Raw genomic sequence first — 20,275 nt, 5'->3', positions numbered from 1 at the left:
AATAATTACAAGGCTCTGCAGATCTTCACCTGTGTGTGTTCATTTAATGTTGTCATACATAAATATATCAGTTATAGGGGCCATTGATGCATTTACATGTAATACTGAAGTACATTTTGCTGACATTACTTAAGTGGGGTTTTGCATCCAGGATTTAAACTGTGACAGAGTGTTTTTATATGATTGTATTGGTACTTTCACTTTTAAAAAAAGAAACCGTATGAGACCTTCTTCCTCCGCTGGGTGTGTGTGATGTCTGCGGGATGAATTGTGCAATGATCGGGAATGTCTGGATGTAGGGAGCAGCAGGGGGAGGGTGGAGTGATTCAACACGTTGTTTTCCACTGAGTTTCCTCTGTGAGGGGGAAGAGTGTTCACGTACACCTTCATCTTCCTCTTCCTCCTCCCTTTTTCACGAGTTCCTTTCCTTTTTTTCCCCGAGCCCCGCCTCTGACCAGCACCACCACACCTGGACTACGGAGCGGCGACAGGAGGTAAAGGTGAGGAGGACCTCGGTGCGAAGAAGACGCGGACTGAGGCGGGTGGAGGTGGAGGCTCTCCTGGGTCCGAACAGTGAGTTTGCGTGATTTCAAAACTTTAGTCGCGACCTATGAACCGAGCTCAGGTTGAGACAGAGTACAGGTTGAGTGAACTCTCGGCCTTCACCGGACGGAAACGGTCCCAAAGTTTGGTCTAGTCCGCTGTTTGTCATTTTGCGGTCACCTAAACATTTCGGTTTGGCGCATGTCAGGACTTAGAAGATCATAAAACACACACCAACGCTGTGTTAACAGCGACTCCGGCGCATTTACCCCGCTGAAAATGGGATTTAAAGAGAAACGGCATGCAGAGCGCTACACAGTCCGAAAGTCCTAAATCATGTTTCCTGCTTTCCTGTACATTCCAAGGTGTACAGACAGCACACAGTACGGTGCTACACCTTGACTTTATTCTATGTTGTGCTGGTTATAAATCCCATGTTGCTCTACTCTGTTGTGATTATTTGGCTTTTAAGTTTTAAGAGAGTTTCTTTAAAGTTTTTGTGTGTTTTGACAGGTTTTTAATTCATTCCTGTTCTTGTGTTTGCTGTGCTTTGCTAAGATTTTCTTGCTCTGTGGTTTTGCAGAGACAAACAGGCAGCATGGGGGAGGCACCAGTGAGAGAAGACGGTACAGTGACACGATCAGCAGAGGTAACTCTAGAAATGTGATTTTTGTGTTTGCGTTAGTGTCTTCTTGTCTGTGTGTTTGTTTTTTGTTTGTTTTTTGCTTAAACTCATGTGTTTGCTCTTAAGTATGTGGGCTCATTTCCTGTGGATGACCGCTGTTTGGATGATCAGATAGAGCAGCTGCACACTCAGCTGAAGCTCCTTAAGGTAAGTCCAGGTCCATCTGAGGATTCTTGAAATGATCGGTATCTAGAAAAGCAACAACTAATACCTGTTTTATGAAGAACACAGTAAGTAATATAATGGTTGTCTTCGATCAGACATGCAAGAGAAGACGGCCTGTGTCCCTGAAATTCTCCATCAAAGGTGTGAAAATGTACAATGAGGATGAAACGGTAAGAAAGGTGATTTGTCTCGAGTGACACACATACATTGACAACTTGATTTATCCTGACGGTGATAAAGATTCTTGTGTCTGACTGTGTGTCTCCCTCTCTGACTCGCAGACCCTCCTGATGGCTCACGCCCTGCGTAGAGTCTCTCTGTCCACCGCCCGGCCTGTCGATGCCCAGTTTGCCTTCGTCTCCCACAACCCAGGCAGCACCGATGCCCAACTCTACTGCCATGTCTTTAGAGCTAGGCATTCCAGAGCGGTAAGACATGTCCAGTAACACTATTTACATCAAATAACAGCAAAAGTGCTTTTTAAACTTTGTTAGACAAATAGGTTTTAAGCACCGTTGTGGAAAATGTCCATAAGATACTTGTGGGATTCTGACATTGTGGTGAATGGGGTCATCTGTGATGCATCAAAGGGGAATGTGTCATGTATTTTAAAGAACCCTGTAGAACATGAGAATTATGGAGAAAAAGTCCTAAAACAGAGGCCCACCGAGGTGAAAACACCTGTCTGGGTGAACTGTGGGTGTGTGGACACTTTAATGTTACTATCACAATAACCTAGTAGGACCCTAACCAGAGGGAGACCTTCATACACCACACAGGTATGGCCAGGACACAGTGACGTCATGATAAATCGCAATTACAGGCAAAATTAACCACTTTAAGTTCATAGTCTGTTGGTTGTTGTGTGTGCTGTGCTGTTTGGTGAGCAAGTAAAGACGTTTCAGCCCATAATTCCGATAGCAATCATTCAGTTTGTGGTGAATATGTTTAGGGTGGTCGGAAAGCGAGGTTAGCGTTTGTTGGCAGAGACAGAAAAAGAGTGAACCTGTGGTGACACTTGTTTTTTCTTGCCACTGTCACCAACAGCATGTTCATGGGGGAAGAGTTGATTCTTTAAAAGTGTAACTGTATTTATGTTTTTCACTGTATATCACCTGAGAATCTGGTGTGTCAGATAACACTGCTGAATGGTTTTCTGTGTCAACTCTCTCTGCTTTAGGCCCAGTTCCTGAACCTGCTGCTGTGCCGCTGTTTCCAGCTGTCTTACCTGGAGAAGCACCCGGAGGAGGCCCAGGAAGACTCTGCTGGATCAGTGCCTCGGCGTAACCCTTCGCTGCTTAACCACGGTTTCCCTCTCAGTGTCAGTGCCCTTGTGTCCTTCAGGAGAGCCCCTTTTCAAGGGTTGTTGCCAGGCACGAAGGTTTGGACCTTGACATCCTCTTCTGCTCACCCCTGCAAGTTAATATTATTGTGTATTGTTCTTGAACTGCAATATTTCTTTTCCCTCATCTATAGAAAAAACAGAAGTCCTTTGACGACCAGCAAAGCAGCCAAGATGAAGTCTTCCCCACCTCCTCCCCCTCCCTGGTTCGCAAGAAAGCCATTCGCAGCAAAGCAGTGCGCTCTGGGGCTTACCGCTCCTTCACTTTTACACCGCTAAAACAGCGCATTGTTCAGGATCGACTGAGTGCATCACAAGGTGGGCCGAGTGTTCACAGAGTGCTGTCAAGAGTCAGAGAGTTGATTAGGTAAAGCAAACCCCTCAGTGTTAGGTGATGGGCAGTCACTCACTGTCTGTTGTGGTGTCATAAGGTAGTTTTTGTAATTTAGCCTACTTGATAAAGGTGATGGATGATAGTCTTGTCTCACATGGGCCTTGTTTTTCTTAAAGCTTCTCACTGTAAAGCTTTGGTTTTATGGGTTTTATGGGTTATTTCATCACCGCTTGCTACATTCAGACCAAACACTACCTTCACCGAGCTGGGGTTACATGGGATATTTTCCTGGACAAATGTAGCTGATGGTTTTCCTCCACCTCCACAACTCTGGAATTTAAGCAAATCCAGATTCACAATTTTCAAAGATTTCTCTTCTTATATGTGAAACAGAAAAGGTGGAAGACAAGACGCCGTCGAGGAGATCCCGCGCTCCGAGCCTGGCCGAAACCGAAGAAGCGCTGGCTCAAGCAGTGTGGTGCTGGGCTGGTATCGCAACGTGAGTGTCACTCATGCAATTAACATATCTCACTGACGACAGATGTTTTCTTTAGACCTTATTTTTTCTTGAATATGTCGGTGGTTTTCTAATGGCGTATCTCCTGTGTTTCAGTGACAGCAGCTATTCCCTGCTGGCAGATGATGTTCTGGGTTCATATCTCCTGTGCCCCCATCCTAAAAAGCCCAAATGTGGCTCTCTCATCATTCGCTTCCCCTCTGGCCTAGTGACCCACCTTATAGAAAACACTCGGAAAGGGAAATTCCTTCTGGAGGTAATTGTTTTGAATTGTAAAACAAAAAAATAGTATTTTGTACCTGTTTGGTGAGAAATCATCGAGCTTATATCAAGTTAAACCAATCCAAGGTGCAGGTTTTGTGGCTTACAGCGCAAATTCAGTGTTATATTCAGAAACCATGGTATCTGATCCCGTGTTTAAAATACAGGACCATAAATAAAATAAAAAATCTGTGTATCTCAAGTAAAGTTGGTCTGGCAGCACCCCAGTATTGGGTGTGTGGGTCTGTGGGTGTCGAAGAGGAAGAATATTCTTAAATTTTCAATTGTCATTCTAAAGTATGGCAAATGTTTGGACTTGCATAGTGTGTAAAATCCCATAAAACAGCAATGAGCCAGTCATATGAACTGTAAAACTCTGAATGATGAAATTATTATTCTGTATCTTCGTTTTATCTTTGTGTTAGAAATGCAAGACTGAGTTCATTTCCATAGCAGAGATGATTGAATACTACACCGAGACCCAGGACGAGCTGCCATGCCTGCTGAGCTGCGCCCGAGTAAACCACTGTTACGAGTGGGAGGAAAATGCCGGCAGACAGCAATCTGTAAAGCTACACAAGATCGCGACTAAAATAAAAATTTCTTCCAGAAAGCGATGGTTTTAAACCCAGGACACGGGAACATGTGGATTGCCAACCTCAGAGGATCCAAAATAAGTGACACCTTTCTTTTTCTTTTGCACGTAGATCATCTCTTACTTTGAAAATCACTTTTGGTGTCGGGAGGAGGTTTCACAAACTGTAAAACACAATGCACCTATCAACAGTGTTGGCACTTAATGTATATAGTATATAAGTCGATTCATCAAAGGGTACTTATTTGTCAAGGAAAGTAATATTTTGTGCTTGCTGCTTTTATGTCTTTTTGTATATTTTTTAAAATTATTTTTATATGTGCCTGTAGGGCCTCAGAGGAGCTTATTAGTGTTTTTATGGTGTGAATTTAATAACCTCAAACTGGAGAGGAACAGATCACTCAGACTGTTGCATCTGATGGCCCCTGAAGCCATAACTGTTTTTCTTGTTTTTTTTTTCTTACACTGTAAAGACATTATGCAAATATATTTGATCAAATCTTATAGTTTCACTGAACTTGAATCTTGGGTGCATATTATTTTTTTTCTGTGTTTAGACATTAACCCTGGTGTAAATAACCCTTCTACTGGTGTAATAATTTGTTGTATATTTAACATTTCTTCCTTTGTGTAGACAACAGCAAACATCATCCAGTGTGTAAGTTGCTTTTTCTATTTAGCATTTAGCCTAAAAGTTGAAAAAGTTTTCATGAATGATTGACAATATACGTACTGAGAAGGACCCATCAGGCAAACTTCACAACGCAGATTTTAAAAAAGTTGTTTTTTTAAGATTAAAGAACATCTAGTCAGCGGATTTTTTAAAAAAAGGGACTCACCTTTAGTTTATAAGGATATGGAAGGAATATGTAGCTAGATGGAGACACCACATTTTCATGAGGGGCTGTAGTTACAAAAAAAAATAATCGTTTTATTAGCAACTACCATACAAAACGTGACTGTGTAGTAATATGTAAAATATAGCGCTATTTTTTAAACTCTATTGCACTTCGACCTCACCAACATGGCCGCCGCTCTCGGGCCGTTTCTTCCCTCAGCGGTTGTTTATGGTTGCTAGGCAACTTCAAAACGCCGTGGGCAGATGAGCCCCAGTGGAAGAGGGCAGTGTAACGACGAGGGCAGTCAACACTGTGTCCGGAACAGTTTCCGTCTCCATTCAGCTCTATTATTTTTATTTTTTCCTCAACTATTCTCTGACAGTTTTTCTCACCTGGTGGACAATGTCCTCTGGTCGTCAGCTGTCCTCAGAGAACTTACACAGGTGAACTGTTTGTTGTTAGCTGGACGTTAGTAGGCAGAGCTTCCCTGCTTGTGGCTCAGCTCTGCAGACATGCATTCATAAAGCAGTGCTGAACATTTCCCTCGTATTTATCTGCCATCTGCGCACCGGCCAACCCTCTGAGGGGTGAATGGTGAGACATGGGGTCAGAGTCAGTGAAGGTGGTGGTCAGATGCAGGCCCCTGAATGACAGGGAGAAGGATCTTGGCTCTGAGATGGTGCTGTCCATGGATCTGCACCGCTGCCAGTGCTTCATAGAGAAGCCTGGGGCAGTGGATGAGCCACCCAAACAGTTCACCTTTGATGGGACTTACTTCACTGATCAAACCACTGAGCAGATGTACAATGAGATCGCCTATGCTTTGGTTGAGGTAAGTTCCTGGAAGCAGTCTTGAGTCTTTTTTTTTTTGCTTTTAATGTGAACACAAAGCAACAGTCTGCAGATCTAGGCATTACACAAGTAGCTTGCTGGTCACTGGACACCCTCAGTAGCCTATATCTTATTGCTACTGATCGCAGACCTCATTATTTACTTAACAGTCTGCTGTCAGTCACTTGTAAAGGTCAGCAAAGTGTTTCTCCTTTTTAAAGTAGCCTTATGCAGAGGGTCACTGATGCTCTGTCCTTCATTTTTCACAGGGTGTCACTGAGGGATACAATGGCACAATTTTTGCCTATGGACAAACTGGAAGTGGTAAGTCTTTCACAATGCAGGGGGTGTCGGAGCCTGCGGCCCAGAGGGGAGTCATCCCGCGGGCGTTCGAACACATCTTTGAAAGTATTCAGGTAGGCAGCGCAGGTGTTAGTTGTGCCATATTATGCATTTTATGAATTCACAGACTTCAGTTGAAAAGCCTTCTATTGGTGTAATCTGCATACTTGCTTCAGTCTAATGACTGAAGTCTCTGTCCAGGCTTGTCTAAGCTTTACATGCTCAGAAAGAATATTTTTTTTCTGTGTGTGTTTATGTGCAAGCTAGTGTGCAGAAAATACAAAATTCCTGGTGAGGGCCTCCTACCTGGAGATTTACAATGAAGAAATCAGAGACCTTTTGGGAAAGGACACCAAACAGAGGTTGGAGGTAAGTCTGCTGAAGCATTCTTGTTTCAATGAACAAATCGACCTACACTGTGTAACATTAGAAGCCGAAAAGATTATAGTTCTGTGGTAGGTACAGTGATTATGAAACCGGTTTCTCAGACTATCCTGACAGCAAACTCAGTGCTTATGTTTTGTGCACAGTACTGTAAAAGTTGCCATGGTGACTTAAAAGAACAGCAGTTATATGGTTCCTTGAAGGTGAAGGTGTTTGAACAGGGTGACAGATTGTGTGATTGTGCGTGTTTGTGTGTGGCTGATGAATGCCTAGCTGAAAGAGCACCCAGAGCGTGGGGTGTATGTGCGGGACCTCTCCATGCACACTGTCCACAGTGTGAGGGAGTGTGAGGGAATCATAGAGCAGGGCTGGAGGAACCGGGCAGTGGGCTACACTCTGATGAACAAAGACTCCTCCCGCTCCCACTCCATCTTCACCATCCACTTGGAGATCTGCAACACTGGTGAGAACACACACAATTATATGATACCTTTACTGCATTGAATCGTACATCTAATCTGTTTAATGTGTGATAAAGAAATTTTAAGGTGAGGTTTTTCTTTTTTTGCTTAATACAAGATAGAGATACAAACTTTAATGTTTATTTTCTTTACATTATCTCTGTCACCCATGTTCTCAGATGCAGCTGGCCAGGACCATCTACGAGCAGGTAAACTCAACCTTGTTGACCTGGCAGGAAGTGAGCGTCAGTCTAAAACTGGCGCTACTGGTGAACGACTGCGTGAGGCCACCAAGATCAACCTTTCCCTCTCGGCTTTGGGCAACGTCATCTCTGCCCTGGTGGACGGACGCTCAAAGTACATCCCCTACCGAGACTCCAAGCTGACCAGGCTGCTGCAGGACTCTCTGGGAGGGAACACACGCACCCTGATGATCGCCTGTCTCTCGCCTGCTGACAATAACTACGAGGAAAGCCTGAGCACGCTGCGCTACGCCAACCGTGCCAAGAGCATCCAGAACAGACCTCGTATCAATGAGGATCCCAAGGATGCTCTGCTCCGTGAATATCAAGAGGAGATCAAGAAGCTGCGTGCCCTCCTCTCAGGCCAGCTAGGCACTGCTAACCTTTCCAGTAAGGGGCATGTTTTGTGACTAGTCATTTGATGTGAGGGAAACAACATCTTTTTATTTAGATATTGACAAAGTATTTAAATGTACGTATTCAGAGATGTTTCATTTGTATTTTCTTGGTTGTTAACTGATTTTTATTAACTGCCTGGCTCAAAAAAACAAACAACAGAACTCCTGCTTTTTGTCCTTTTATCATGCAGCTCTGCTGGCTGGTCAGTTGTCTGAAACGTCCCCTGAGCTTCCTTCAAGGCCACAGTCAAGCAGCACAGAAGCAGAAAAGGAGAAAATTAAAGAGGCAACTACAGGCCGTGCCCACACCAATATATCACTTCACATCTCCGCATGCATTGTATAAGCATCAACTGATTTATGGGTCTGTATTCTGCTCTCTCCACAGGAGTACGAGGAGAGGCTGGCCAAGTTGCAGGCTGAGTACAATGCAGAGCAGGAATACAAGGCAAAGCTGCAGGAGGACATCGCTGCCCTGCGTTCCTCTTATGAATCCAAGCTGGGTAATCTGGAGAAGGCCCGAGCCAGCAGGGAGAGCTCTGTCCCAAAGAATGATAAGAGAAAATCATCTGCACACAACAAAAAACCCTGTAATTGTTTGTAAAATGGTTTCAGTGTAGTCACCTCTGTGAAGAAAAACTGAATCTTAGCAGGGTTTCATTTGACTGACACAGCTTCACATTTTTTTCCCATAACATCAGCAAGTTCGAGCTGTATGACGCAGGTCGCCGAAGAAGGGCTCTGCCTTAAAACTGATCTGTTGTGCCACAGTGCAACTGGGGAAACGTCTCTGACCAAGGTACTGTACCATTACCACTGATCGTCCAAAAAATGTGCTTTCAAAATAAGGTGTCCCACACTGTCATTTCAAGTCTGACATGAAACTAAACAATGGATTATTGGAAACTTACTGGATGCTTTTTCCTTGTGTTGGTGAGCTAGCCTGCTGTACCTTGTGCAGAAGCTGGTGTCCAAAAAGGTCCAGACGGAGACGGGCTCATAGACTCACCTGATACAAGGCCTCTGGACCAGAAACATGTCCTAGAAAGGTCTGTGGACGTCACTGGTAAACCTGCACACATATTTCATATAGACAGTTTGAAACCGTATTGTCAGAGACATAATAAGTGGTCCTCATTATTGACACTGCTTGTGTTAACATGTTATGGCTCCATGAAAATACATGAAACCAGGACATGAAGCAGCTTCCATGTGCTTGTTGTGACATAGCCTGATGTCTTCGTTCTGCTTACTCCCTGTCCATCATTCCTGTTCACCTCTGTTCTCCACAGGCTGCAGCAGCTGGAACAAGAGGTGGTAGGAGGGGAGCAGGCCAGGAACAGAGAGCTACAGCAGAGACACCGGCAGAGGAAGAACCTCGCCGACCAGAGAAAAGTCCAGCTTATCCGCGCTCTGTCAGAAAACAGCGAGGAGAGCGAAAATGTGCTGTTGAATGTCTACAACTCTATCCAGGAAGAGGTTTATGCCAAAAGCCAGATTCTGGTCAAAGTGCAGGGCAAGGTGGGTCCCAGCAGCTGTAGGATAAATGTAACAGGTTGGTCTGGGAACATAAAGAACAGTAGGCTCAGAGCAATGTTCAAAAATAAATCTGGCCATTGACCCAAAAAACTGTGCAATATAATTTTGCTTCTTTCAACATTTTTGACTGCTCTGAAAACATCTGTTTTCTCTGTGTGCGGTTCAAAAGACCACAGAAATGAGTGCTGATACTGGATGATGTGAAATCAAAATCACAGTCTTTAAGCTTTCAGTGCTGAATTTTATTCTCTGCCCTTCAACCACAAAGCTGCATTAACCTGTTACTACAGCTGAAAGCAGCCAAGCTGGAGATCCGTGACCTGCAGGCAGAGTTTGAAGTGGAGAGGAACGACTACCTGGCAACCATCCGCCGGCTGGAGAGGGAGGGCCAACTACTGAACAGCCTGCTGGAGCGTATGGTGCCCCTGGTGCGCCGTGACTGCAACTACAGCAACCTGGATCGCCTGAAGAAAGAAGCTGTCTGGGACGAGGACAGCGCCACCTGGAGGCTGCCGGATGTGATGGTGCAGAAAACAACACTGCCTTCAGGTACATAGGTGTGAAGGGGGCTTATAGAAAATAGACTGAGTACTAAAACCTTGTAAGGTTTTAGTAATGATGCAAATTGTATACTGTAAATCCTGTATGTGTTTTGCTGATTCTTTCTTAATTTTTTTTTTCCCTTTGTTTCTCTCTCATAGCAGTGCATCATAAACCTTCAGCTCGCAGAGGCTCAGCAGCTGATAGTGGAGAACCCTTCATGGTGCGTTTAGTTGTGTTTATTTCACTTGTCGCCTTTAGCTCACACACACTGAAATGCTGACAGAGCCTTACACTTTTGGGTTTTTAGCAGGTGGAAAAGGACAGGTATAAGGAAATGCTGGACCGCAGAGACAGTGAGAACATCGCAAGCAGCTACTTCAGGTCAAAGAGAGCCAGTCAGCTGCTGGGGGGTGACACTACCAAGGGACACTGTAAGACCAGGACCTGCAGACTGCAGACACTGACCACTGATTCAATCCAGGGCAATAGAGACTACATATAATTACATATAATTACATATAAACATATAACATGTAATACACATAAAATACTACCTTTTAATGTTAAATAAAGACTCTCTAAACAGATTATGTTTCAAAATTAAAATGTTAAAGGCCTCTACTACGAGGACTTCCTGCAGAAGGCACAATGCCAAACCAATTTACATTTTGGCACTTTCCCTTTTATTTTGATCTTACCCATCTGATGGAGCTCTTCTTCTCCAGCCATCCACTCTCCTCCCCTGGTTAACGTGAACCCACCTGTCAGCTCCGACTCCGTCCTGCCACGACCCTTCCGCCTGGAGTCGCTGGGTGTCCCCGTGTCCAACGGTAAGGTGAAGCGCAAAAAAAGCAAACCTCACATCCATAATGATGAGATATGAAAAGACTGTCCTGCGCACCCTAACACATCTCACTGTCATCTGTTTTTGACTTTAAACATTTTATACAACGTGACCGATCACATACAGTATACAGTAAATTATCAAATATTGAATTTTTGATAGCCGCTGATAAACAGGAATGTATACAGTGGACACCGGTTGTGGACATTTGTGTCCAGTTGTGTCAGGTGTTTTAAATCACACTTTGAATGTAATTTTGTGCAGAATGCTACCTACAGTATGACCCTACCCTTGAATTTTTGCACTGTACTTGATTCGTGCACTGCAAGTCCAGCTACTCTAATGTTTAACTTCTATTGATGTTTGCTATTGCTGATTGTAAACTACAATCTCTAACAAACATTTAAAAATCTGCACTTGCTGCTGAATAGAAAAAATAAATAAATGTATCCGCATCATGGCTACTTTTTAATTACTTTACAAAAAGTAATTTAAACTTGACTTGTTTAGAGTGATGTGAACAGTAATAAGATCTGAGCCAGTGACATGTCAGACCAGTTTGTTATCACAGCAAATGGGTGACACCGTCACAAATGGGTCAGGGGCTTGTTGTCAAGGCAGCAGTGTTGACAGGTAGTATACGGTTAGCTCATGTTACATATGACCTCTGGGGTCAGCATTGGGGATTTTGGTGCGACTTTACTGAACCCTAACAAAGCTGAGAGAAGCCTGAAGTTTCGCTTGAGCCAAATACAAATCTGTGAATCATAAAAATAGATCTTGATGCTAATATTGAAAGTTTACATAGATTTACTTTGATGATCAACTATTTAAAATAATTCCCAGATGGAGTCTGTATCTCTAGTGCAGGAGCTATAGCAGATACAGAAAATGCACTCTGCCCCCCCAAACACTGTAGTTGCATTTGTACGTCTACAGATGAACTCAATCCGTTCGGCAGCTCGCTTTTCTGTCTGAGTATCATATTTCTAATTTTGGCTATGGCCTGATTTCTTCAACCATTGTTTAATATTACTTGACTGGCAGAAACCCGTGTCAGTTTCAAAATTTGACACCCTTTATTTGCCTGTGCACAGACATACTAGACACAGATACAGGCCCCATTAGATGAGCGACTTGCCTTACCGAGAAGATAGCACCACGGAAGGCAACTGTAATTGTCCCAGCTAATTCAGTTGAAGCTTCAGGACTGTTACGTAACAATTCCCAGCTATTCAAATAAGTCAGTGGAAGGAATTAGAAGTCTGACATGCAATGGATATCAAGAAAACAAAGAAAGGAAAGCACTGGTCTGCTAAGTACACACGGAGGTGAAGCTCAAGATAATCGGATAATAGAGGAACAGCTGAACAGGCTCTCTCATCGCCCGAGTGGGTTGTAAGACGAGTAGTATGACTGGTAGTCATTCTGTAAGTGGTGTGCTGGATGAAACAGAGAGGTAATGTCACTTTACAGGTTTACAGTGATGAAGGTTTGACTTAAAGGGCTTTTCTCTTCTTGCGCCTGTTGTTCAACAGCTCAGTCTCAAAAAACCAAACCATTAAGAGCTCAAGATAATTACATCTCAAATCACAGAACAGTCCATATGGCGCAGTAGCAGTTTAAGAAACTAAGCTGCGTAATTCAAAAATGTTGGGTGTATTTTCTCACTTGCACAGAAGCGGCTGGACTGATGGAAGGTGTAATACTGTACTAACGTGATGAAGATAAAGATTTCAATACATAATATATTAGATGCAGATCTTTTTTTTTATTTTCAATGATAAATTTATGGAAATGGTAAAGATTGGAAGAAGTAATCCCATTATTTGTTTCACTGTGTATGAACATCTCCATGAAGGCAGTCACATGAACACGGTTTGTCAAACATTTTGTGAGACCATCTAAACCACCTATACTGTTTAAAATTAGAGCAGAAACAAATCTGTGAGCAACTGGTAGATCAGAACTTAATAATCATGTAATGGTAAAAGCTACTGTAGAGTAAAAAACACTGAAAAATCACCTCGAAACACTTTCAAAGTTTTGTTTTACAATAATGATGAGCTGCATAAAGTTATCTACTTCTTTGAGGATTTTGTCCAAGAAATATACTCAATGATCCACTTATAGGCACATCGGTGAATTGTGAAATGATCAGTAAAGTTTAAAAAAAATTCAGGTCGATGTTTCCTTTAAGTAGAAGTAGAGAGGAGCGGCGTGTAATGTACAGTATAATGAGGAAGGAACAAGATTCATAGAAAACCACACTGTGGCTTGCTTCAGTGTGTTACCACCACTCTAAAATTAGATTTTTGTCTTGTCCAATGCTGCGTTTGCTTTGAAGAAGTGAGTGTGAAGTAATGTTTAAACTGCTTACTTTTTTATTCCATATTCACTCTTAGGCTGATTTGGTATCCTGTTGTGCCTAACTGAAATTTGTTTTGATTAGGTCTAATTATATTATCATGACATTTTCATCAAATACAGAGAGCCACAGGGGTTTGAAATGTGTAAGGTGCATTTCCTGATATTCTTGCAACCTACAGAAAAAAAAATGCTCTCAAGTAAGCAAGCACAACCTAGAATAAAAGTGCTGGTATTCCCTTTTAAATTCTTCTTCATCCTCCTACTTTAGTTTGCCAAAGTGCCGAGTGCCAAGTTCCCACTTAATGCTATAACTCTCTTTAAGCTGATGGTACTCTTGAACTCTCTCTAAGCACTGCATTTACGCAGGCAGACTTCTGCTGTTTACCTGCTTTTAGTCTTTGAGCAGTCCAAGCTTTCTGAGTGCTTCTTTTCGATCAGCTCCCATCCCTGGCACCACCATCACAGTATATCCGACTGAGTTTGAAGGTTTGTGGGACACAGGCTGAGCTGAAGTGGTGGCTTTCACTGGCTCAGCTGCCATCGTGTGCCCTAGTTCAGGACAGTTTCCACCATTTCTGTAGTTGTTCAGGGTAGCACAGCGTTCCAGACCAGCTGCCTTCAATCCGTTGGGTTGGGCAGGATGTGATACAGATGCAGAATGTTGGTCACGTCTTGAGTAGTGATGGAAACTGGCACTGCTCTGCAGAGGCTTGTTCTTGGGCTCTGTGGGCACTTGAGAATAACAAAACGATGGGCTTCTTGATGGATTACTATTAGATGGGCCTTTTGTAAACCTGTTAGGTGTTGGGTCTGAAGAAGAGTGAGATTTATGGGTAGATAGTGGGCCTATGGTGTCGTTTTCTGGCTGTTGGTCTTTCAGGAGGCCAAGCTTCTGCAAAGCCTCCAGTCTTACCACCTGTGGATCTGTCGCATGGTTGACACTGTATGAACAGTCTGAGGTTATCAAAGCTTTAGTTTGTGTTTTCACAGGAATCTTTTGGGGCTTAGGGGCCACGACTGGAGGACTTGTCTTAGACTTGGAAAACTCTGAGTGGGATCTGTCAGATCTTGGCAGGTTTCCGTGGTTTGGGCCTTCCATTGCGGCAGGAGGGCGCTTGTCTGAATGTATAGTATGATCAACTGTGGGACACAAAGGGGTCTTCTTTGTGGAGGCACTCCTCCGCAGATGAACAAGAGCGTCATAGGATAGAGGTCCTCTGGGTAAAGGACCCTCAGCTGTCCTCACTGAGTAGTCCCTGGGTTTGGTGGGAGGAGGTATCACAACATTAACCTCTAAAGGTACTGGGGGAGCAACAGGTTTCTGGCTGTGTTTGTAACCAGGTTTGTTGCTGGAGGGAGTGAACTGAGGCTTGGGGCAGAGGTTCTTATCTGGGGGAACCCCTGGTTTAGTGCTGGGTACAGAACACTGAGTGCTGCTTGCCACAACAAGAGGCGTAGGAACCAGGTAGCTCTGCATGGGTTTAGTGTCAGCATTTTCCTTGATCGGTTCTTTGGAGGCGTGTTTCTGTGAATCTGATAGATAAACAAGCACATGTCCATCACTGGAATTACAATGCATTGCTCCTCAAAGTATTTCGTTGACTGATGTATAGCTAATTCTGTATCTGTCCCCAGAGATTAACTCACCGTTCAGCTTGCTTTTGCTTATGGAGGCTGACAGGTCTGCCAGTTTGGCAGCAAGGTTGCCAGGGCTGGGCAGTTGGTCAGGCTCGTCATTGGACAGTCCACTGTCCTCCTCAGTGTCCAAAGACTCTATAGTCTCCTCCAAAAACATGAGACAGGCCTTCTCTTCAGCAGACAGGTACTCCAGACTATCATCACTCTGTGATAAATAAGAGAAATTATATATCCCAAAAGCAACATAAACTTTTAGAAGCTAAAAGAAACACTGGCATTACTTTTATACTTTTATAAGAATGTTTAAGGCCTTAAAACCCTTCACTTCTGAACAGATAAGGTCAGTTACTTACAAAGCCAGAATTGGCACTGACAACGCTGTCACAACTGCCAGCACTGTCCATGCCGGTCATCGATTCCAATCCAATGCCGCCTGGCCACGTATCGCTTTTAGGCATCCTAGTACCCTACTGATCCAAGGTTAGTGGCACAGATCAGACTGTTGCGTTTCACTCTGTGAAAAGGAAATAAGTGTCATGTTTAAAATTCAAGGCTCAAACCAAGTCCAATTTAAAATCTACAAGAAGTTTTGGCTTTAGCTGTTACGGGATTTCGACTTTGACTTCATCTATAATTGATGAATAAATGAGGTACACTGTACATAGACTCTGATTAAGAGTGCATTGCTTGGAGTCAAGGAAGGTGTACAGTTGTTTCCAACAAACACAAAAGACAGACATGGAGAGGAAGGAGAACAGCTGCTGAGACCAGTAATCAGCACCACAGGGGGTCTGGACAGCTCCAGATCAGGCTGATCCGTTATTACAGTTATCTCAGGATTAAATATAAACAGTCGGACATGTTAAGATAGCCCAGAGTTATGTGCTTTATTAGCCCTGCACTGTAAGCATGATGTGCACTGTCACTGGGTTGTTTAGGGCTGGATGTTTTGATCGAGAATTATAACACTGCACAATTCATGACCTGGACAAGAGAGCAACATTCATGGACTTCACCCCTCATTGTGCAATTAAAGAACCACAAATGTGTCCAATGGCAGGCACAGCATTATTGTACTGTATGCATTGTAGTTCTAGGGAATAGTATCACAGGAGAATGTAAAAACTAGTACTTGAGAATTCAGAAGTGTTTAAAGACAACTTGCAGAACTATTACACCAAAACTACTTTAAGTACTGTAAATAATACACTGCATTAAATAAATTAATTGTGGTGGATAATCTAACTTAAGCAAATCTTAAGACTCTGCAGGTTCGTTTTCATACTTTACCAGCACAAGCTATTAATGTATGATTTATTAGGCCATTTCTAAATGGCTGAGTCGCTCACTCAGACCTGTGTAAATATCATCTCATCGCTATGTAACATCCTGCGTAGCCCTGTGGTGTGTCTCACATGCACACCAGCTTTCTGGTGCCTGGACAGGCGTGCTGGCAGAGAGTGACATGGTTTCATAGCTTAGTCTGTTTCTGACAGATATCTAACTAGTCCTCTTGCTGCATGTGACTCAGATTACAGCACACATGCCACTCCTAATCTTCCTCAACCGGATCAGTTTCAGAGGGAGTGGAAGACAGCAGTAATGATCTCCCGAACGCTACATGATATCCAGTATGTTGTCTTACTTTAACAGTCTAGTATTAGGATGTTACGACATGAATGTAAACTGTAAGGCCTTAATTAGGGATTAGTCTCCTCCTGGGGATGCTAAAATGTATGTACCATTCTGGTACTGTAAGACACTTTGGATAAAAGCATCTTCCTAATGGTGGATTTACTGCATGTGGCCTTTAGAAATTAAAGGAGTGGTTGTTTAACAGCCATTTGAGCATAAGATTTCTACCAGAACAAACACATTTTAGAGAATAAACGCATCTTAATTTTCCACTGGTATTGTAGAAACTGTGCTGGAATTTTAGTATAAAGGAACCTCCTGTCTGATCCTACTGAAAAAAGTCCCTTTTGGATAAGTTACCTGAGAGGAAAGGAGTGCTAGATAGGCCAGTGGAGGCACAAAAGCACTCCTGTTCACTGTTCATGGTTTGCCATGTCATCCCATCCCTGTAAAATTTTAAAGCCCCTATCACCAGGCCAGTAGGTAAATGTCCCATCTGTCCCGCTGCGTCCAAGTCAGGATATTACAATCTGAACAGTGGAAACTCTGAGATAACGTTTATTGTGTTTTAACCTGACACAATCTGGCTTGATCGCATACAGATAACTAGAGCAGCTGCTGTGGCCTGGAGATGATTTAAAATAACATATGGCAGGATATCCATTAAGCACTGTCAACTTAAAATCATTTAATTTTTAGCAATCACGTTTGTCTTCCCTATTTAATGAAGTATTACATATTTTCTCACCTGTTATTTGAGTTGGGGATTTTCCCTATTCATATCAACACCTCAGACGAACACAGCTTTAGTTAGACTCTAACCCTTGTAGACTAGTACCAGTGAAAGGACATCTGAAACACTGATGAAAATATGTCTGTATATACACACTTATCAAGACAGTAGCAACTGCCATAAAAAAACAGAATGAGCTTAGCTCTCAAAACCATGTGATGCAGCGGTTGATGCAACAAACGTAATTGCCATGTCAAGCTCCTTGGAACATTTATCTCTCATCAGATAACACAGTTTTGTTTTGACTGCGCTATAAAAGACCAACGGCCCAAGGTTTTATAACCGTTAATGCATTGTTTGAGACGAATTATGCAACCAGGTGAATCCGTTTAGTTTTTCAAGTTTATTTTAACTTTCACTGCATGCCCTTCAGCTCTCTGCCTTCAGATTCTTCAAAGTCCAAGTCCATTTGGCTCTATGTCCCTAGTAAAGATTATTTTCCCCAAATACAGCCTAATATACAAGACTGTTTTTACTTAAGTCCTCTAAAACTAGTCTGCAAAGATCACAGAGGCTGACCTTTCACTGTAAACATGACATTTATGGTTAACAGGTACACAACTTACATCAATTATATGACCCAAACACAAGTATGAAGCCGCAGATGATCATAACGTGTCAGCAGAAACTACTTTTATCTTAAGCTCCATTTACTCGGTGCGAGCTGTAAATCACCTTTAGATTATAAAATGATTACTACGTTATAAAACGCTGCTTAAATTAACCGGCAGAACTCACCACAAAGTCAAAGCTCTTAGGTGAAAATTGCAGTATTCGACCACATACCTGTTTGACTCTCCGCACATCAGCCGGTCAGTCAGTCATACTGCTTCATGTGCAAGTGAAGGCGCGGGGACGCGGCTCTGAGATACCTGCATGAAGGACTTTGTGCCCTAAGCTTTCAGCCAATCAGAGAGCAGCATTTTCCCTAAGACGCGCGAGCCGTCGTCGTCATAGTACCCACACCTGCAATAATCTGCTAATCAGTATCCGTGCTTAAAACTCTCTGTGTGAACCTCTGTGGCCAGGGTCGTCTTACTCCATTAATAATAACCCTAACTCATTTAAAAGCTTATACAGAAGAATTACTAATTACTCCCCGGGAGGTAATTACTCTCATATAGGAGCAGTATTTTACGATGAAAGCCGATTACTTGTGGACATGTTTTGTGACCATACGCACCAAAGCTACAACTAACGGTTATTTTTTATTTTTTATTTTTTAGTAGTTTTGTCTATAAAATGTCTTGGTTTGTCCGACCAACATTAAAAATCCAAAGATATTCAGTTTATAACGAAATATCACAAAGAAAATTATTAAACCTGCAGAAGAAACTAGAACATTGACCTTTTTTTCTTGAAAAAAATGTAATAATAAAATAGCTCTGTGTTCTAGATTAAGTAAATCTTAGAACACAGACTGTATTTCACTCTTGTCTAAATGAGTGATTTTATTATCATTACCAAATCTGTGTATTAGAGATCTCAATTCTTTTTCTTATATCCAAACCAGTTCAACACTTGATTTTTAAAGACAGAGATCTGCCAAAGTACAAAGATTAAAAACTGAATTTTTACATTATCTTATATCACCCAAATCTATTGAGAATTTTTTCAGAACTTAATCAATGGTATATAACCTCCCAGCAAATTCCTTAGGTTAAGACTCACTTTTGAAAAGTGTTTAGGAGCACGTTTCAGAGCCTTTGGAGTGGTTTGGACCCCCCTTTTTGTGGTACTTTTTGTCAAGCTGAAGTTGGTGTTTAGGGTGGTTAAGAGTGTACAGGGCCTAAGTGTGAGAGGCCAAAATCCAAAATGCTGCAGCGAGAGTACTGACTGGAATTAGCAAGAGAGATCATATTACTCCTGTTCTAACTTCTCTTCATTGGCTTCCTATAAAATCCAGAATTGATTTTAAAATCCTACTCCTTACATATAAGGCCCTCAATGGCCAGGCTCCTTCATATCTCAAAGAGCTGATAGTACCATATCATCCCACCAGATTGCTTCGTTCCCAGAATGCAGGTTTGCTTATGGTTCCCAAAATCTCTAAAAGTAGAATGGGAGGCCGAGCCTTTAGCTATCAGGCCCCTCTCCTATGGAACCAACTGCCAGTTTGGGTTCGGGAAGCAGACACCCTCTCTAATTTTAAAACGAAGCTTAAAACCTTCTTGTTTGACAAAGCTTATAATTAGTTGTAGTTACAGTCCTAGTTATTTATTAAACTTATAGTTAGTCACAATTATCTCTATAGACACTGTTACAGTTAAGGATATAGCCCTTAGTAGGGCTGACTCAGGCAACTGAATCATCCCCTAGTTATGCTGCTATAGGCCTAGGCTGCTGGGGGACATCCCATGATTTACTACGCACTTCTTCTTCTTTCTCTTTCTCTCCTCAGACCCACTCTCAAATTTATTAGCCTTTATTAATGTCATTAACTCTGTGTCCTCTCTGTTCCTTAGTCCTGTGCTTGTTTCTCTCTGGTCTCTCTTTCTCTGTACCTTTCTGCAGGTACCTCTGGCACCGGAGCTGCATGTTCTGTGGTCCTGGCTCCACCCACTTGCTGCTGTTTATTGTCTACAATGATCCATTTCTAACACATGTTTAATGTTCCATTCTGCTACAGATAAATATTGGATTAATATTCTTTGCAAACTGTAATGTAAATAATTACCAGTCATGACAGCTTTTTGCCTCCGTGCTCTGTTTCATAATTCTAATCTGCTGAGCACACATTATCAAATAACTGTTCACTAACTGTAATGTAAATGCTGACCCACATTGTCTGTATTATGCTGCATGTCTTTCTCCCCCTCTCCTCCATTCCTAGCTATCCTGTCTTCCTCCTTTTCCTCCTTTCACCCAGCCCGGCCATCTGAGCCAGGTTCTGCTCAAGGTTTCTTCCTGTTAAAAGGGAGTTTTCCTTGCCACTGTCGCCTTAAGTGCTTGCTCTGGAGTCAGGCTCTGGGTC

At 42.7% G+C, this 20,275-nt stretch overlaps 3 protein-coding genes across 3 annotated transcripts; 2 read left to right on the top strand and 1 right to left on the bottom strand.

Annotated features, from left to right (window-relative positions):
- Positions 1-336: 336 nt before the first annotated feature.
- Positions 337-5,202, top strand: sh2d5 (SH2 domain containing 5). Its single transcript, XM_041032890.1, has 10 exons — positions 337-573; positions 1,127-1,192; positions 1,295-1,375; positions 1,489-1,563; positions 1,675-1,821; positions 2,574-2,774; positions 2,870-3,053; positions 3,463-3,568; positions 3,683-3,842; positions 4,273-5,202. The coding sequence occupies exons 2-10, from the start codon at positions 1,142-1,144 to the stop codon at positions 4,471-4,473; spliced, it is 1,206 nt and encodes a 401-aa protein (XP_040888824.1). The 5' UTR covers positions 337-573; positions 1,127-1,141; the 3' UTR covers positions 4,474-5,202.
- A 680-nt stretch (positions 5,203-5,882) lies between these two features.
- kif17 (kinesin family member 17) lies at positions 5,883-10,904 on the top strand. Its single transcript, XM_041034423.1, has 14 exons — positions 5,883-6,113; positions 6,382-6,528; positions 6,722-6,823; positions 7,112-7,301; positions 7,479-7,931; positions 8,131-8,225; positions 8,328-8,529; positions 8,641-8,738; positions 8,882-8,988; positions 9,232-9,460; positions 9,769-10,027; positions 10,180-10,241; positions 10,329-10,452; positions 10,747-10,904. Exons 1-14 carry the CDS (start codon positions 5,883-5,885, stop codon positions 10,902-10,904), a joined length of 2,457 nt encoding a protein of 818 aa, XP_040890357.1.
- A 2,599-nt stretch (positions 10,905-13,503) lies between these two features.
- zgc:158258 (uncharacterized protein LOC791186 homolog) lies at positions 13,504-15,331 on the bottom strand. The gene is made up of 3 exons (XM_041034492.1): positions 15,227-15,331; positions 14,883-15,078; positions 13,504-14,768 (listed from the first exon to the last, which is right to left on the bottom strand). The coding sequence occupies exons 1-3, from the start codon at positions 15,329-15,331 to the stop codon at positions 13,627-13,629; spliced, it is 1,443 nt and encodes a 480-aa protein (XP_040890426.1). The 3' UTR covers positions 13,504-13,626.
- Between the last annotated feature and the right edge of the window lie 4,944 nt (positions 15,332-20,275).

Source organism: Toxotes jaculatrix, chromosome 3, assembly GCF_017976425.1.
Source record: "Toxotes jaculatrix isolate fToxJac2 chromosome 3, fToxJac2.pri, whole genome shotgun sequence".
NCBI classification, from domain to species: domain Eukaryota; kingdom Metazoa; phylum Chordata; class Actinopteri; family Toxotidae; genus Toxotes; species Toxotes jaculatrix.
This window is presented reverse-complemented; position numbering and strand designations above follow the sequence as displayed.

What these genes read in the sequence shown, in the direction of transcription:
- zgc:158258 (XM_041034492.1), bottom strand. Translation starts at nt 15,331, where the DNA reads ATGCCTAAAAGCGATACGTGGCCAGGCGGCATTGGATTGGAATCGATG. An exon ending in TCAGTGCCAATTCTGGCTTT is followed by an intron (nt 15,079 to 15,226) that starts GTAAGTAACTGA and finishes TATTTATCACAG; the next exon opens with AGTGATGATAGTCTGGAGTA. An exon ending in AAGCAAAAGCAAGCTGAACG is followed by an intron (nt 14,769 to 14,882) that starts GTGAGTTAATCT and finishes TTTATCTATCAG; the next exon opens with ATTCACAGAAACACGCCTCC.
- kif17 (XM_041034423.1), top strand. Translation starts at nt 5,883, where the DNA reads ATGGGGTCAGAGTCAGTGAAGGTGGTGGTCAGATGCAGGCCCCTGAAT. An exon ending in TCGCCTATGCTTTGGTTGAG is followed by an intron (nt 6,114 to 6,381) that starts GTAAGTTCCTGG and finishes CATTTTTCACAG; the next exon opens with GGTGTCACTGAGGGATACAA. An exon ending in CAGAAACATGTCCTAGAAAG is followed by an intron (nt 8,989 to 9,231) that starts GTCTGTGGACGT and finishes TGTTCTCCACAG; the next exon opens with GCTGCAGCAGCTGGAACAAG.
- sh2d5 (XM_041032890.1), top strand. Translation starts at nt 1,142, where the DNA reads ATGGGGGAGGCACCAGTGAGAGAAGACGGTACAGTGACACGATCAGCA. An exon ending in CTCAGCTGAAGCTCCTTAAG is followed by an intron (nt 1,376 to 1,488) that starts GTAAGTCCAGGT and finishes GTCTTCGATCAG; the next exon opens with ACATGCAAGAGAAGACGGCC. An exon ending in TGTACAATGAGGATGAAACG is followed by an intron (nt 1,564 to 1,674) that starts GTAAGAAAGGTG and finishes TCTGACTCGCAG; the next exon opens with ACCCTCCTGATGGCTCACGC.